The 16,994-nt window shown below is 40.6% G+C and overlaps 1 protein-coding gene across 7 annotated transcripts in view; it reads right to left on the minus strand.

The window, feature by feature from the left end:
• The window catches only part of DOCK11 (dedicator of cytokinesis 11), a 310,527-nt gene that overhangs the window by 25,166 nt on the left and 268,367 nt on the right, over positions 1-16,994 (minus strand). For all 7 annotated transcript variants that reach the window (XM_029606694.1, XM_029606693.1, XM_029606691.1 and 4 more), the window contains 3 exons: positions 13,184-13,330; positions 12,136-12,346; positions 3,206-3,396 (listed from right to left, as the gene is read on the minus strand). In XM_029606694.1, coding sequence (XP_029462554.1) covers positions 3,206-3,396; positions 12,136-12,346; positions 13,184-13,330 — 549 coding nt within the window. The remainder of the gene's footprint in view (positions 1-3,205; positions 3,397-12,135; positions 12,347-13,183; positions 13,331-16,994) is intronic.

The following is a 16,994-nucleotide window of genomic DNA, read 5'->3' on the forward strand; positions in this document are numbered from 1 at the left end:
AAGCATATGGAGGAGAGAGCATATGTGTGTGTGTGACAGATCATGTGGGGGAAAGAGTGAGTGTGTGTATGAATATGTTTGAGTAAGCGAATATGCCTTTGTTGGAGCATGTGTATGTGAGAGAGAGGAGAAAGTCTTTGTATCGCAACCACCACCTACTCTCATTAATCCATGACAAGCTCAGACTGAAAATCAAAGGTTCACAGCTATGGATTGAGGGATATTTTTAATCCTTATTTTAATTAATGAGCAGTGTTTATGTGTTTGCTGTTTTGAAATATTTTATTGGTGTTTGGTAAAGCTTTCAAAATTTGCATGAGTCTTTAATTATTGGATATTCTATTCATCAGCTGTTTTGAAATTATTTTATTAGTATGATTTTACTATTATGATTAATGATTTATATATCTTGATTTTATTAATTGTTTTATGAGGAATGGTGAAATTTTTGTTTTTCCATTGTTGCACTGTATAGAGTCTGGTGTGATGCGTTTTACAGTTCAGTTTTTGTCTGCACATTTCTATTTATACTTTATGTGGCTTTATTCTGTATTTGGTGAGGGTTTGTGTTCTGCATGCAAAGACTGAGAGGAAGCATTCTTTTAGCATGAGGTTTCTCTGTAGGGATCTGTAGTAGCTTGGCCTGTTCTGTTTTCCTGATAGGAGGTGTATTGATATTTTAGATTCTGGTGTAATATTTGTGGTACTCTTTTTCATGAGTGTTGGCAGATAATACTGTGTTGATACGGGAGGACCATGCCGAAACATATCACAATAGGTATGAGGCCATATGAATTCCAAGATGCAAAGTTTTCTTGTTGGTATCACAACAGTGCATGAAATTATCACAACAACGTGTATATTAATTTTACCTCAGAATGTCATTTTTCATGTAAAATTTGTTGTTATAAATGCATAATTTAAAATTCTGTATGGGGAAGTGGGGGGAGGGGCACCAGGCTGTAAGGTTTGCCTATGGTGCCTAATACCCTTGCACCGGCCCTGTTCCTTTGACATTCTATAGTAATTTACTGCTTACGTGCTGCAGCTTCTCAGACCTCGTCTTTCTGTGAACTTCAGAAATTGTCACAATTTTCTTCTTTATATCCAGCAATTTTCTTCTGCTCATGTAAGCTTTCAGTTCTGTCAGAACTGGCATCAGTTGCGTCCGTCAGTCTCAGACGGCTTCGACCTCTGTGCCTCACTTTTCTTCCTTCTCTCTCCTCAAGCCTTGGGAAGATGGCTGCTGCCGCGTCTTCATGCCGCTCTCTCCAGTGTCCCCGGATCGGCAACGGTGACGGTGTTTGCCATGATTTTCCTGAGAGCCTCCTAGGGTGCGGGCGCGCACGCCACCCACATTTATATCACGTCATGGCGGGAACCTCGGGGGCGTCCCCTCCGAGTGGTGTCATCACATCCTGGTATTTAGCCTGCCCTTCGTTTGCTAACAAACTTGAGTTAGCAAAGATTGGATTGCCTCCAGTCTAAGCTGCTCTGCCGCTTCCCAGCTGCCACAGGAAGCTCTCTCTGCCCTTCGGGGTATTTCTTCACTAACCTGGGTACCCGTTCCTCGGGGGCCCTTCTGCTCTATTTCGGGTACCTATCTTGGGATACCGGGTACTCGCTCCTCGAAGGCCTGCTCTCCCTAATCTGGTGCCTGCCACTGAACAACTTCTGCCTGCCAGGACCTTCAATGATACAGCTTTCTGCTTCAGTGAGTACTAACCCTTTCAGTCTGTCTCAGCTTCAGCGCTCTGTGTCTACATCCGGGACCTGTCCCTGCTACGCCGCGCTGCCTATCACCTACTCGAGTATGAGAATGGTCTCCTCTGCTGAGAACCCCTGGACTACTTCACTGGGTTACCTCCACTGCTGCCCGTTCCCCGGGCAGTCCCATCGAGCTGTACAATAAATACAACTTCTCTGTGTCTGCGTGTATAGAGTCTAGCCTAGTACTGCGGGCCTCATGGGGCTCCTCCCCGTGGGAGTGGCCATCACCGCAGTACCCAAGAATCCATTCCAACACCTCATAACTATAACAGCATCTACTAGGGCCTTGGTACCAAATGCCTTTGTATCTATCTTCTGGGGGGGGGGGGATGAGGTTGTGGGGGCTGTAGAACATGTGACAAATTTAACCCTCTGCCCCCTCCAGAATCCTGTATGCATGCTCCTTCAGTCTTGCCACTGTTGCCGTTTGATGGCTGGCACTCCTGCTACCTGCCCAGCCCGTGCCCAAATAGCAGTTGCCGGTCTCGACAATCAACCCCAGATCTCTCCAGGATAGCATGCAACACTACCACTGGGTCAGCACACGACTCTCTTGTTGGCCCTACCTAAAAGCATTAGAGTACTAATACTGTACTACTGGAAAAGTATGCTGAAAACCTGCAAGCTAATTCAAATCTTGAGGACTTCATTGAAAAAAATATTTAATATACTTCTAAAAAGGTGCAGAGAAGGGAGACCAAAATGATAAAGGGGATGGAACAGCTCCCCTATGAGGAAAGACTAAAGAGGTTAGGGAGGTTCAGCTTGGAGAAGAGACAGCTGAGGCGGAGATATGATAGAGGTCTTTAAAAATCATGAGAGGTCTAGAATAGGTAAATGTTAATCGGTTATTTACTCTTTTGGATAATAGAAGGACTATTTAAAACTAATCATAGAAAATTCTTTTTCACTCAATGCACAATTAAACTATGGAATTTGTTACCAGAGAATGTGGTTAGTACAGTTAGTGTAGCTGTTTTTAAAAAAAGGTTTGGATAAGCTCTTGGAGAAGAAGTCCATTACCTGCTATTAATCAAGGTGACTTAGAAAATAGCCACTGCTATTACTAGCAACAGTAGCTTGGGATATATTTAGTTTTTGGGTACTTGCCAGGTACTTGTAGCTTGGATTGGCCACTGTTGGAAACAGGATGCTGGGCTTGGTGGACCCTTGGTCTGATCCAGTATAGCAAATTCTTATGTTTGTCTCCAAGCACATTTTCAGTTTAAATGACTACAGCTGATCGACGGGATACTGCTACACACTCTTTAATCAAAGGCACAGTAGCAAGAAGAAAGCATACAATATATCTCAAGATGTCAGGAGGCCTCTGTAGAACTATTACATGTAAACACTGCAGACAGTAAATGGCTCAGCTACACTGATTAATGATTTATTTTAGATAAGTCATACATTTTTCCTGCTTGAAAAGTACCTGCACAGAAACACAGCCCTGCAGTTTGAGCTGCAGCTGGATCATGTCAACGTCAGCAGGGGAGCAAAGCTTCTGCAGCTCTGCCGTTTTGTCTTTTATCTCATTAGTAGCAACATCGATGGGTTTCAGGTCTATCTGATACTCGTAAATGACCGGTATCCTCTTCTTGACATATGGAAAAGAATTTGATGCTAAAAAATTTACCAGACAGAATAGAGAATTTGGAAGTGTTTGACACAGCAAGTTACAATAATTTACAGTATGAATTTATAAAATTAAATGTTACGGTATTTCTGTGTTACAAAAGTCACATTCACACTGACATATATTCAAACTGGCTTTCCGTGTGTCTTTATTAAGAGTTCTTCCCACTCCAAGTAGTTCCCTGATTCTGCAGACTTGAGATATTTGATGTACAAGGTCAATTGCAAGAGTGCTGAGGTATCAGTGAAGGCCTTAATATATCAGCACTCTGCTCCCATGATGCTTAACTCAACAACTTGCACATGGTGGAAGCCACCAATGTTTGAATAAAATGGGCAAAGCATATTTCCTCTTCATACCTGACCTTCCCCACCCTGCTGCTAAAGATCTTAAGTCTTTTGAAAACTCCATCAAAGCTCTTTAGTTCTATCTAGAGCAGAATAAAGCCCTCAAAAAAATCAATCCAGGGACTCAAGATCATTGCTGCAATGACCAGACTGGAACCAGCAAGAGAGAGGGTCTATTACAGATCTATTAGAAATCCCAGTACCAGTTCTGACTTAACTGGAAGAAAAAAGGAGAACCACCACCACCACCCCAAAAAGAAGTTCATCTAGGTTTCCTTCTTTTGATCCTGACAAACTCTGATTTGGATTAAAAACCACAGCACTGTTTTTCAGAACTGAAGTTATGACATTATTATTATTTTTTCTGAAGGGAACACTGAAATAATGAGTAATGAAAGTGCTGTGATTTTAGTAAAATCCATTTCTGCTCTTTGATTAAAAGATAAAGATGCTGTCATAAATGGAAGCAAAGTCAGCAGGTGAACTTTAGTCCCTGAGTAAGCTCAAACAGACAATGAAAGCGTCAAATTTCCTGTGTTTACTCAGGTTTCCACCCACAGTTTCAGGTATTTTTCTCTCAGTTTCCAAAATCAATCAAAGTCCTGGATCAAAGTACAGGCACAATCAACATTGTTGAGGACTTGACTGAATAGCATATACTCTGTGATTATGAATTTAGTATTTTTTCTTGATATATTGTTTCTCTTTTGCTGCTCTTTGCCTTCTCAAGTTGTTTTTTATCTTTATTAAAATTTGTTAATTGCTTAAGACCTAAGCAATTTCCATCAGACAACATACACAATTCAAAATACAAACAACCTTCACAAATCATGAAACATCAAATAAGACAACATGTAAAATACCATTACTTAAAATGTAATTTAGTAAAATTAATCCAGTGGGAACACTGAGAGGAGAGGATCATCTTGCTGGTGGCTGAAAGGAATCAGTAAGTTTTTGCTTGGGACATTGTCTTTTTCAAACGTATTGGGGCAAAGTTAACTATTTGGGAATATTATTTAGTGTGTTTGTGCTTTTAATAGTAAGGCAGCGAATAAACAAGTTAGACTGTATTTTTAAATGGTCAGTCAGTAAGGCAGGTAGTAAGCAGTAGTTAGTGTATTTATTTTTAAAAGTCTGTAAGGCAACTAGTAAGCAGAACTGAATGTTTGTATTAAAAAAAAAAAAAGTAGCCAGAAGATAGAAATAAGCTAGGAGCAGTGTATACCTAAGTAAAAAGGTTGAAAAGTTCAGTTCAGTTACTCACCTTGGAAAGGTGTTGAGGTAAGGTTTGATTAAGTACCAACATTTGATAATCAAGAGAGCAGTGAGTCACTCTGGCTGACTAACTGAAGTTAGACTGTTTGGATTTCTCAACCCTCCCACCCACCCCTAGCTCATCCTTTAATTTATAGGCAGGTGCCACTTTCACAAAAACAAACAAACAAACAAAAAAAACAACAAAAACTTTATTGAGAGTTTGATCAGTCCCTTGTAGGCCACTACTAGACATATAGTGAATTCACTAATACATTTAAAGGTCGTTAATTAGACACATTCCTACTCCCATAGCAACCTAAAACTTAAATAGGAACTGAACAAAATTGAGATGAAGGCAGCAGCCCAGCAGCAAGAGGGGGGCTTCCCAGTCTTTTGCATTGAGTGTAACATGTATGATTTTTTACCCGCCGGTGAGAAGTGTACATGTGCATGCGATGCAAAGAGCTCCTGACTCTCAGAGAACGAGTCCGATCTCTGGAGGCTAGAGTGGCAGACCTGGAGGAGCTGAGGGAGACAGAGAGGTATATAGATGAGACCTTCAGGGACATAGTAGTCCAGTCCCAACTTCAGGCTGGCAGCCCTGGTGCTGCCTTGGAGGAAGAAGGTCTCATGATTGGAGAGCATTAACCGGGTGCAGCAGGAAAGGATCCTGTAGCAAGGACCTGCTCTCCAGGTGATGCATTGTCCTTTCGCACCGAGGATATCTCCCCAAGGCTTACTGTCCAGGAGGGAAGGGTTAGGTCAGCCGACATAGTTGGTGATTCGATTATTAGGAATGTAGATAGCTGGGTGGCTGGTGGGCGTGAGGATCGCCTGGTAACATGCCTACCTGGTGCGAAGGTGGCGGCCTCACGCGTCACCTAGATAGGATTTTAGACAGTGCTGGGGAGGAGCCGGCTGTTGTGGTACATGTGGGCACCAATGACATAGGAAAATGTGGGAGGGAGGTTTTGGAAGCCAAATTTAGGCTCTTAGGTAGAAAGCTTAAATCCAGAACCTCCAGGGTAGCATTCTCTGAAATGCTCCCTGTTCCACGTGCAGGACACCAGAGGCAGGCAGAGCTCTGGAGTCTCAATGCGTGGATGAGATGATGGTGCAAGGAAGAGGGATTCAGTTTTGTTAGGAACTGAGGAACTTTTTGGGGAAGGGGGAGTCTCTTCCAAAGGGATGGGGGCTCCACCTTAACCAGGGTGGAACCAGACTGCTGGCGCTAACCTTTAAAACGGAGATAGAGCATCTTTTAAACTAGAACAAAGGGGAAAGCCGACAGTCACTCAGCAGCGCATGGTTCGGAGAGAGGTATCTTTAAAGGATACTAATGATGCATTAGAATTAGGGCATCCCGACAGTGAGGTTCCAATAATTAGAAAAATAGTCCAAGTGCCTGTAACTAAAAACTCACCTGAGCTAAAAAATTCTAACTTATTCCTATCAATTAAAAAGCAGAATGAAAATACAAACAAAAAACAAACTTTGAAATGTTTGTATGCTAATGCCAGAAGTCTAAGAAGTAAGATGGGAGAATTAGAATGTATAGCAGTGAATGATGACATAGACTTAATTGGCATCTCAGAGACATGGTGGAAGGAGGATAACCAATGGGACAGTGCTATACAGGGGTACAAATTATATCGCAATGACAGAGAGGAGCACCCGGGAGGCGGTGTGGCGCTTTATGTCCAGGATGGCATAGAGCCCAACAGGATAAACATCCTGCATGAGACTAAATGCAAAATTGAATCTTTATGGGTAGAAATCCCTTGTGTGTCGGGGAAGACTATAGTGATAGGAGTATACTACCATCCACCTGGTCAAGATGGTGAGATGGACAGTGAGATTTATTTATTTAACAGCTTTTCTATACCATCATTAGAATGCACATCATATCGGTTTACATCACAACAATAGGTGGAAAATACTATGAACAGGGGGAGGGGTGGGGGACAACAAGAATAACATGTTGCAACAACAGTGCTACAGATGGAGGAGGCTCTATTGGTGAGCCTGAGAGGTAGAATTAGAGAGGTAACATATTTACGTAATACTTGGAGTGGGATGAAGTTAGCTGTGTGTGAGGAGAGGTGGATAAGAAGGGTACATGGGTCTAGTCTGGAAATGCCTGGTGGAAAAGCCAGGTCTTGAATTTAAAGGGGCAGGGCTCAAGGCGGAGGCTTGTAGGTAGAGCATTCCAATGAGTGGGGCCAGCAATTGATAGGGCGCGGTCCCTTGTTGATGTGAGTCGGGCATTCTTGAGGGGTGGAACATGTAGAGTACCTTTGAGATTTGCTCTGGTTGGGCGGGCGGAGTGTGTGAATCGGAGAGGTTCAATGAGCCAGGAGGAATTGTTTATGTAGATGGGTTTGTATATGATGGTGAGAGTCTTAAATAGGATACATGATGGGATAGGGAGCCAGTGGAGGTCTTTGAGGAGGGGGGTTATGTGGTCTGATTTGCGTGCGTTCATGATGATTCTAGTGGTGGTGTTCTGTAGAATTTGGAGGGGTTTGATGGTGGAGTAGGGAAGGCCTAGGTACAAAGAATTGCAGTAATCCAGTTTGGATGATAGGGTGGTCGTAGGACGCAGAAGAATGATTGAGACGTCGGGTCCATTTTGAATCGGCAAAACACTCCTATGTTGATATCCATCTAGATGCCCCTGAGGAAGCTTTAATAAGCGAAACATCGGCCGTGTTGGGCGTTTTTGTATACAACACATTGAGAGAATTCCAGCTACTTCTTGCCTTCACGTCATTAATGGAGTGAAATATATAAGTCCTTTTGACTAATTTTTAAAGAAAAAGCAAAACACATAAAAAAAAATATTTTCATACAAAAATAATTAAAGAGTTTTTCAAGTGATGGTGAATGATTAGAGGTCCGGTTGGATTCGGGATTGAATCACAATGTCTGGCTTGCTGACACCGTCACTATAGGCAATATTTTGAATTAAAGTTCAGTTCCCCTTTTTTGTTTACAGACTTCAATTACCCCAATATTGACTGAGTAAATGTTTCATCGGGACACCCTAGAGAGATAACGTTCCTGGATAGAATAAGTGATAGCTTTATGGAGCAATGGTTCAGGAACTGACGAGAGAGGGAGCAATTTTAGGTCTAATTCTCAGTGGAGTACAGGATTTGGTGAGAGAGGTAACGGTGGTGGGGCCACTTGGCAATAGTGATCATAATATGATCAAATTTGAATTAATGATTGGAAGAGGAACAGTATGCAAATCCACGGCTCTCATGCTAAACTTTCAAAAGGGAAACTTTGATAAAATGAGAAAAATTGTTAGAAAAAAACTGAAAGGAGCAGCTACAAAAGTAAAAAGTATGCAAGAGGCATAGTCATTGTTAAAAAATACCATTCTAGAAGCACAGTCCAGATGTATTCCACACATTAAGAAAGGTGGAAAGAAGGTAAAACGATTACCGGCATGATTAAAAGGGGAGGTGAAAGAAGCTATTTTAGCCAAAAGATCTTCATTCAAAAATTGGAAGGATCCAACAGAAGAAAATATGATAATGCAAAAACGTTGGCAAGTTAAATGTAAGACATTGATAAGACAGGCTAAGAGAGAATTTGAAAAGAAGTTGGCCATAGAGGCAAAAACTCACAGTAAAAACTTTTTAAAATATATCCAAAGCAGAAAGCCTGTGAGGGAGTCAGTTGGACTGTTAGATGATCGAGGGGTTAAAGGGGCACTTAGAGAAGATAAAGCCATCGCGGAAAGATTAAATGATTTCTTTGCTTCAGTGTTTATTGAAGAGGATGTTGGGGAGGTACCCGTACTGGAGAAGGTTTTCATGGGTAATGATTCAGATGGACTGAACCAAATGACGGTGAACCTAGAAGATGTGGTAGACCTGATTAACAAACTGAAGAGTAGTAAATCATCTGGACCGGATGGGTATACACCCCAGAGTTCTGAAGCAACTAAAAAAATGAAATTTCAGACATATTAGTAAAAATTTGTAACCTATCATAAAAATCATCCATTGTACCTGGAGGATAGCAAATGTAACCCCAATATTTAAAAAGGGCTCCAGGGGCCATCCGGGAAACTACAGACCGGTTAGCCTGACTTCAGTGGAAAGTGTTCTAAATATCAAAATCACAGAACATATAGAAAGACATGGTTTAATGGACAAAGCCATCATGGCTTTTCCCAAGGCAAGTCTTGCCTCACAAATCTGCTTCACTTTTTTGAAGGAGTTAATAAACATGTGGATAAAGGTGAACCGGTAGATGTAGTATACTTGGATTTTCAGAAGGCTTTTGACAAAGTTCCTCATGAGAGGCTTCTAGGAAAAGTAAAAAGTCATGGGATAGGTGGCGATGTCCTTTCGTGGATTGCAAACTGGCTAAAAGACAGGAAACAGAGAGTAGGATTAAATGGACAATTTTCTCAGTGGAAGGGAGTGGGCAGTGGAGTGCCTCAGGGATCTGTATTAGGACCCTTACTTTTCAATATATTTATAAATGATCTGGAAAGAAATAAGACGAGTGAGATAATCAAATTTGCAGATGATACAAAATTGTTCAGAGTAGTTAAATCACAAGCAGATTGTGATAAATTGCAGGAAGACCTTGTGAGACTGGAAAATTGGGCATCAAAATAGCAGATGAAATTTAATGTGGATAAGTGCAAGGTGATGCATATAGGGAAAAATAACCCATGCTATAGTTACACAATGTTAGGTTCCATATTAGGAGCTACCATGCAGGAAAGAGATTGAGTCGTCATAGTGAATAATACAGTGAAATAATCTGTTCAGTGTGCTGCGGCAGTCAAAAAAGCAAACAGAATGTTGAGAATTATTAGAAAGGGAATGGTGAATAAAACGGAAAATGTCATAATGCCTCTATATTGCTCCATGGTGAGACCGCACCTTGAATACTGTGTACAATTCTGGTCGCCGCATCTCAAAAAAGATATAATTGCGATGGAGAAGGTTCAGAGAAGGGCTACCAAAATGATAAGGGGAATGGAACAGCTCCCCTATGAGGGAAAGACTAAAGAGGTTAGGACTTTTCAGCTTGAAGAAGAGACTGCTGAGGGGAGATATGATAGAGGTGTTTAAAATCATGAGAGGTCTAGAACGGGTAGATGTGAATCGGTTATTTACTCTTTCGGATTATAGAAAGACTAGAGGGCACTCCATGAAGTTAGCATGTGGCACATTTAAAACTAATCGGAGAAAGTTCTTTTTTACTCAATGCACAATTAAACTCTGGAATTTGTTGCCAGAGGATGTGGTTAGTGCAGTTAGTATAGCTGTGTTTAAAAAAGGATTAGATAAGTTCTTGGAGGAGAAGTCCATTACCTGCTATTAATTAAGTTGACTTAGAAATTAGCCACTGCTATTACTAGCAACAGTAACATGGAACAGACTTATTTTTTGGGTACTTGCCAGGTTCTTATGGCCTGGATTGGCCACTGTTGGAAACAGGATACTGGGCTTGATGGCCCTTGGTCTGACCCAGTATGGCATGTTCTTATGTTCTTAAAATGACTAAATAGGTAGGGTAAAATAGCAGATCATAATGTCTCTTTACTTATAAATAAGCCTGCTTGTATAAAAATGTTTTTAATAGCAATTTGAAGGAATTAACATTTGCATAGATGAATCTTCTTAATGAGAGAGTTCCAAAAAGATGGCGCAGCCACCGAAAACTCACACTTTTGTCACTGAAAGACGTGAATGTTTGACAGAAGGCTCATCTATTAAGCCACGACCAGAAGATCTCAACGAACGTATTGGCTGATAAATTCTCAAAAGGGCATTAGCCCATGGACAAGACTCAGCATTAATCAGTTTAAAAACCATAGTAGCAACTTTATATTCAATACATTGTGTGCATAGATAACCAAATGAAGAACCATTTACAATGTACTCCTAATATTAAACGAGCTGCAGAGTTTAACAACAGCTGCAATGGCTTCAATGAGGAGACAGGTAGGCCAAAATATATTGCATTGCAGTAGTCAACTAACAATAGTATGGAAACTTGAACAACAGTCTGAAAGTCAGCTTTTTCTAGCAAGTGTTTCAGTCCAGATACGATGTTTATAAAAACAGGTTTTAATAATAGATTTAATGTGAGTTTGAAAGGTTAAATTGGAATCTAGCTAGATTCCCAGACTTTTAATGCTTTTTTTGATTTGTAAATTAGATCCATCAATAACCACAGTAGGTTTTGAATATTTAAATGCGGTTTTTGAATGAATAAAAGTTCTGTTTTTGACCTATTCAAGAATCATCATTAATTCTTATTTGTTGTGTCCTACTGGATAAATAGGATGTAAACCAATCTAGAACTGAACCAGATATGCCACATTCCTGCAACCGATACAACAGGATTCTTATGGTTGATTGTATCGAAGGCAGATGATATGTCAAGAGAACAAGGATGTAGCTATTTCCATTGTCCAGGCCTCTCTGAATTATGTCAAGCAAGGAATCATCAAACGTTCAGTGCTCATGAAGCGCCTGAAACCAAATTGTTGTGGATCAAGAAGTTGATTATCTTTGATGAAATTGGTTAATAATCTTAATGCAGCAGATTCTAAGAGCTTTGCTAAAAACGATCAGTTGTGTCAAGATCAGATTTTTTTTTTAAAGAGTTCTTACTGATGCTTGTTTTTAGGCAGGATGGGATCAGTACTTGAGTAAATGATATATTAATGACATGCATAAGAGTAGAAGAAAGTGTTTCTCTAAAGGCTTTTAATAAATGTACCGTGCACTTATTCAATGGACAGAATGAATCATTCATTTTAGAGTTAATCTGCAGTTTCAATAGAAGAAATCACGTGAAAAGACAAATGGTGGTAAAGAATCTGCATACCATGCAGGAACATTAGAAAAACTAGCAATTAAATTAACTGTTTTTGAAACAAAATATTTTAGAAATGATTCAGCAGAGGGGATGTCTAAATCTTCCAGTTGTTTAGAAGCTTTGCCTTAATCATTTGTGAACTTTTTTGCTATATTGAATAGTACCTTTGGATTATAATCAATTTCTCTAATTTAATTTGAATAATAAATACATTATAAATAAATAATCTTTAAAACAAGAAAAATGTTCTCTTACTTGTCAGAATCGTTTTTCGTTTGCATTGTTCTTCTACAGATCCATGCTTTTTCCCAGATAACGTGTAAGGCGTTTCAAATACAAATCTGTTAATGTTGTGATTCTTCTCAAAATCTGTTTTCCTTTCGGATAGCTCCTTCTCCTCCAGGTAGGGCTTCACGTAGGTGACTTGAATATGGGCATATTTGTGATCCAGATCTTTGACATTTACCTGCACAACACAGACTTGTCTCACATTTCCTCATTTGCAAGACCTCATCCAAATGTAAACCTGCACAAGACTTAAAAGTGCCATAGTTGTCCAAAAAAGTCATTTCTTAATTAAAGTAGCTTCTTTGATACAACGACTTTCATATAATAGTAGATCAACACAGTTACAGAAAATCACAAGTGTGAAATGAGTAAAACAAGCTTTATCTTTAAAGCTATACCAAAAGATTAAAGTGCTTGTGGGAATCTCCTGTACATAGTATTTTGATAACAGGTTTCTGGCATTAATTTGGATGTGTGCCCCCCAGAAGGCCTAGCTGTGCTCCAATATTTACAGAAAGCTATGCATGAATTCTTCTAGGCATGGCTACACTGGCCTACCAATTTCTGGAACTTTTAACCGTGACCCTTTGCATGTTCCTACACAGTCCCAAAATTGTTTTTAGAAAGTATTGGATAAGAGAATTTTACATTGCTTAGAGTCTATGCAAAACAAAGTAAGAGGCCCATTTAGCATAGGTTGTCTACCCTTTTCTGTCTATGAGAAAATGCTTAGTAAATAGGGCCCCAAGTTGCAGTTAGAAAGATGGCTCACTTTGACTCTAGGTTTGCCATCATTTGTAACGGCTGTAGAGCCATGTAAACAGTATTCTGTAACTATAAGGTATATTTAAAAATAACTCTGAGCTCACTAGAAAGATGCAAAGTTCCTGGCTCCAAAGAAACAGCTTATGAGAATGTCCCTTGTGCATCTCCTCAGGAATTCTATGAGATTTCAAGTCATAAATTCAGATGTCATCATGGGACGCAGCGTTTTATGCACAGTTCACATTCTTACCTTGTTAGAGTCTTGGATCATTTTTACAGTATCGGCACCAAATTTTTCTCCATAAAGTTTCAGAAGCCTCAGGGATATCTCCGAAAGTCCTGTAAGTTTTGGTTCTTTGTAGATATATTCTTTGCCATCTTCATCTTCGAAGAAAGCCTAAACCCGTGCCCCCCCCCAAATAAAAATCCCCAAAGTGCATATTTAAAATTAAATGCATAGCTAATTTCACACTCGAAACAGAGACCACATGAAGGAGTTCTAGAAATCACAAATGAATGTGAATCAAAAAACAACTTTTCAAATGCAGGAGGGGAAAAAAATCTTGTTTCCAGAGTCCTTGAGACGACATTTTTATTTATTTATTTAGTCAAATTTATATACCGAGACTCAAATTCATATCAAGTCGGTTTACAATGACAAATCAAAAGGCAATCAAATCAAAAAAACATTTCATACAGTGGCATCAAGAAAATTCCTAAAAGCACTTATTACCCTGAGGTGGTAATCATAATTACCACTATCTTCATAACAAAATTAAAATGTCATAAATTAAATTTAAAATTTAAACATAATTATACATAATAACTATCATAATAAACATTACTAACAATAACTGTCATAAAAACACTCCTAATAAAACATAAAAAAAAAAAAAAAAACTAAAATATAAATAAACAGCTAAGTAAATGGAATCGCATAGAATGTATCTAGGGCTCTTCATTCTCTGTCCTTTACTAAATAAACTCAAAAGATTTTCCAAAAGCTATCATTCAGTTCTTTCTGCTTTTCACCTTAATTTTATAATACTCGGCGCAGAGGATTTTGCTTTGCTTCTGCAGGATTTGTGACCTGTCTAAACTCTTCCCCTCCCCCCGCCCCCAATCAGTGATGGATTTAGGTTTTTACCACACCCCAGGCATTGTTAGTGCTGTGGCCATCCTCATCCCCCTTCCAGAGGGGGAGGAGCCCGATCTAAAGCACAGCCCCGTAGTTTCCTCAGGCAAGAATGGACAAATGCTGGAGTGCATTGGCAGACATTTCTATCTTTTATATTACTTTATAAAAATATTCTTTTCAACCTTGCTTAGGTCTGAAGAATTTATTTTCATGACATGAGGAAAAGGAATCTCAGGAATGGGGAAAAGAGAGAGAGGATTGGGACCCGGGGAGAGTAAGGAGAAGACTGGGGAGGAGGGGAGGGGAGAGAGGGAAAGGATGGGGAATGGGGAGGACTTGGGAATTTGGGATGAGAAAAGAGGTAAGAGGGGATCAGAGGAGGAAGATTTGGGATTAAGGGTGGATGGGGGGAGGGGGGGAGGGGGGAATCCCAGGATCTGGAAAAAGGAGAGATAGGAAGGAAGGGAGGTTCCAAGATCTGGGGGATAGAATCCAAGATCAAAGGAGGGAACATGAAATTACAGTGAGGGAAGGATAGGGAAGGAAGGTGATGTCCCTGCTGTGCTCCGGTCCTGCTCTCCCTCATATCTCCTCTCTAACCTCTCACCCAATCTGGCATACATACATATCCAGCAACAATCGCTTCTTTCTCTCACACACAAACACTGCCCCCACTTCCCTCTCTCACACATAACAGCCGCACGTCCCTCCCCCAGCCGATCCTCTCTCATCTCCCAACCCTTCTCCTCGTCCCTCCCTCCAATGACCCCCCACCCAGCCACTCCTAGCATCTTCAAAATGATCCCCTTTGCTCTGGCTCCTCCAGGCTCACTGCCTCTCCTATTCCCTGCAGTTGGATCAATCAGGAAGCAGAAGGCTGTAATCTGCTGAGTAAGATTTGGCGCAGCAAGAAGGCAGCAATTCTTCAATCAGCACAAGGATTTTTGCCCATCCCCCGCCCCTACACAGGCCAAGTGTGATTACTGTCAGATCTGGGCCTGTCTTCCACACTGCGTTATCCACCTCCACACCCAGTATGATTCCTTGCCCTCGCTTCCCATCTCTTGGTCTACTTCCAGTACAAAAACTGGTGAGCCCTTTTTTTGGTTTTTTTTTTTGTTACTTGATTTTCTCCCAGCTTTGTTAGGTGTGGCAACAAACATGGATAAATTTCTCATAGGAAATGAAGGGCCTGTAATACATTTAGCATTCAAACCACATTTTTGCTGTAAATCATCTTTTGTTGAATAAAATCGGAGAAATTTATCTAATTTATTTTATTTATCTAATTTTTTTTTATATTCCGCTTTTCGGCACGTCAAAGAGGATTACATTCAGGTACTGTAGTTGCAGTAATCTGTAGATTGTTCACAGTATCAACATTGTCATTATTTCCTGGTGGATTTTATTCAAAGGTCTCCTTTCTTTCTTTTTTATTACATTCAGTTTTTTAAAAGCATTTTTATAACTTCTGTGAAATACTAAGTGTGCGTCTCTTTTTTAGGGGTCCATCTTGTTTTTAATAATCTCCTTCCTTAGGTCCACTTTTCATCTGCTAGGATGGCTGCTTTAAGAATGCTAATTAACACTGATCCAAAACACGCAGCCTGTTTGGACATGATTTAGCTTTCCAGTTCAGGAGTTATTTCACAAGAACTTATTTTTATTTAATCTACACCTTGGGCAGATTAAACATTCCTGCTAGCCCTGCTATATCCCCCCATCCCCTTACCTGCTCTTCTGTTTTCCTTCCCGCTGGTGCGAAGCGCTGCTCGGCAGCGTGGAGGGGGATGGGGACAGCCAGCTGTCAGCAGCCAATGGGAATAGACGGGGGAAGCAGAGTTGGATGATGCAAGCAGGGCCTTTTCTTAAGGCCCTGATGCCAAAGGCCGGTCCTTTTTCAATGGTCGACCTGCTTCCCGGCCACCCACCCGATGGCGAGCCTGGGGCTGTTAGGCCGTTAGTTTTTAGAGGGTCTTTCATGGGGGTGGCGGGGGGGGGGGGAGGTGACTATCGCAGCTTGGCGGGAGCCTCTCTTCACTTCCCTTGGGTCCAGCAGAGGGGTGAGTCGCCCATGACGTCAGTACAGAGGACAGGACACCTGGTATATTATTACAGCCCAATAGGTCCAAGTGGGACCCCTATGAGCATTGTTATCATGGGTCAGTCCATGGGCCAGCAGGTGGACAAAGGGCTAAAAGGCACAGGGCTTGCATTGCTGCAGGTCATGAAGTACTGGTCGGGCAGACTGGGCCTTGTGATGCCACAGGTCAGGATCCCTGAGTTGGGGGAGTCACCTGGGGGATAGACTTGAATGCCCAGGGCCACAGAGCCAAGCACAAGGGCTATTGAGCTGGACTTGGGGAAGGGTGGCAGAAGAGGAAGCCCTGTGTAAAGGGCAAATGGTTACGTAATTTGGTGATGGGATGTATTATTGATAGGATACACATGGTATTAGCTTGCTTAGGAGCATTATGTAGTAGATTGACAGTATACAAATTGTATTAGATTGTGTCCTATTCTGAATGATGTTAAATAAAGCTGTGGCCATTTGAACCCACTACCTGCTTCACTTCACTTGGTTTACTGGCAAGAGAATCAGCAGATTGCTCATGCCACCACTTTTGACAAAGCATAACAGATTTATTAATTTATTTTTAAAAATTTGTATTCCTCTGTCTACAAGAATTGTTCGAAACAACTTATAGAGATAAAAACAAACACAGTATCAAAAACAGAAAACATAGAATGACTGACTAAAAACTGTGTCATATTACTGTAAAGGTATTCATATATAGCAAAACAAAAAAGAAGAAGCCAACAAGCAATCCTACAAAAGTCCAATACACATATAAAAATAGTCATGACAAAAATTGCTACACAATCAAAATACCAATATGAGAAAAATTAGAATTATTACAAC

Source organism: Rhinatrema bivittatum, chromosome 6 (assembly GCF_901001135.1).
Source record: "Rhinatrema bivittatum chromosome 6, aRhiBiv1.1, whole genome shotgun sequence".
Lineage (NCBI taxonomy): Eukaryota > Metazoa > Chordata > Amphibia > Gymnophiona > Rhinatrematidae > Rhinatrema > Rhinatrema bivittatum.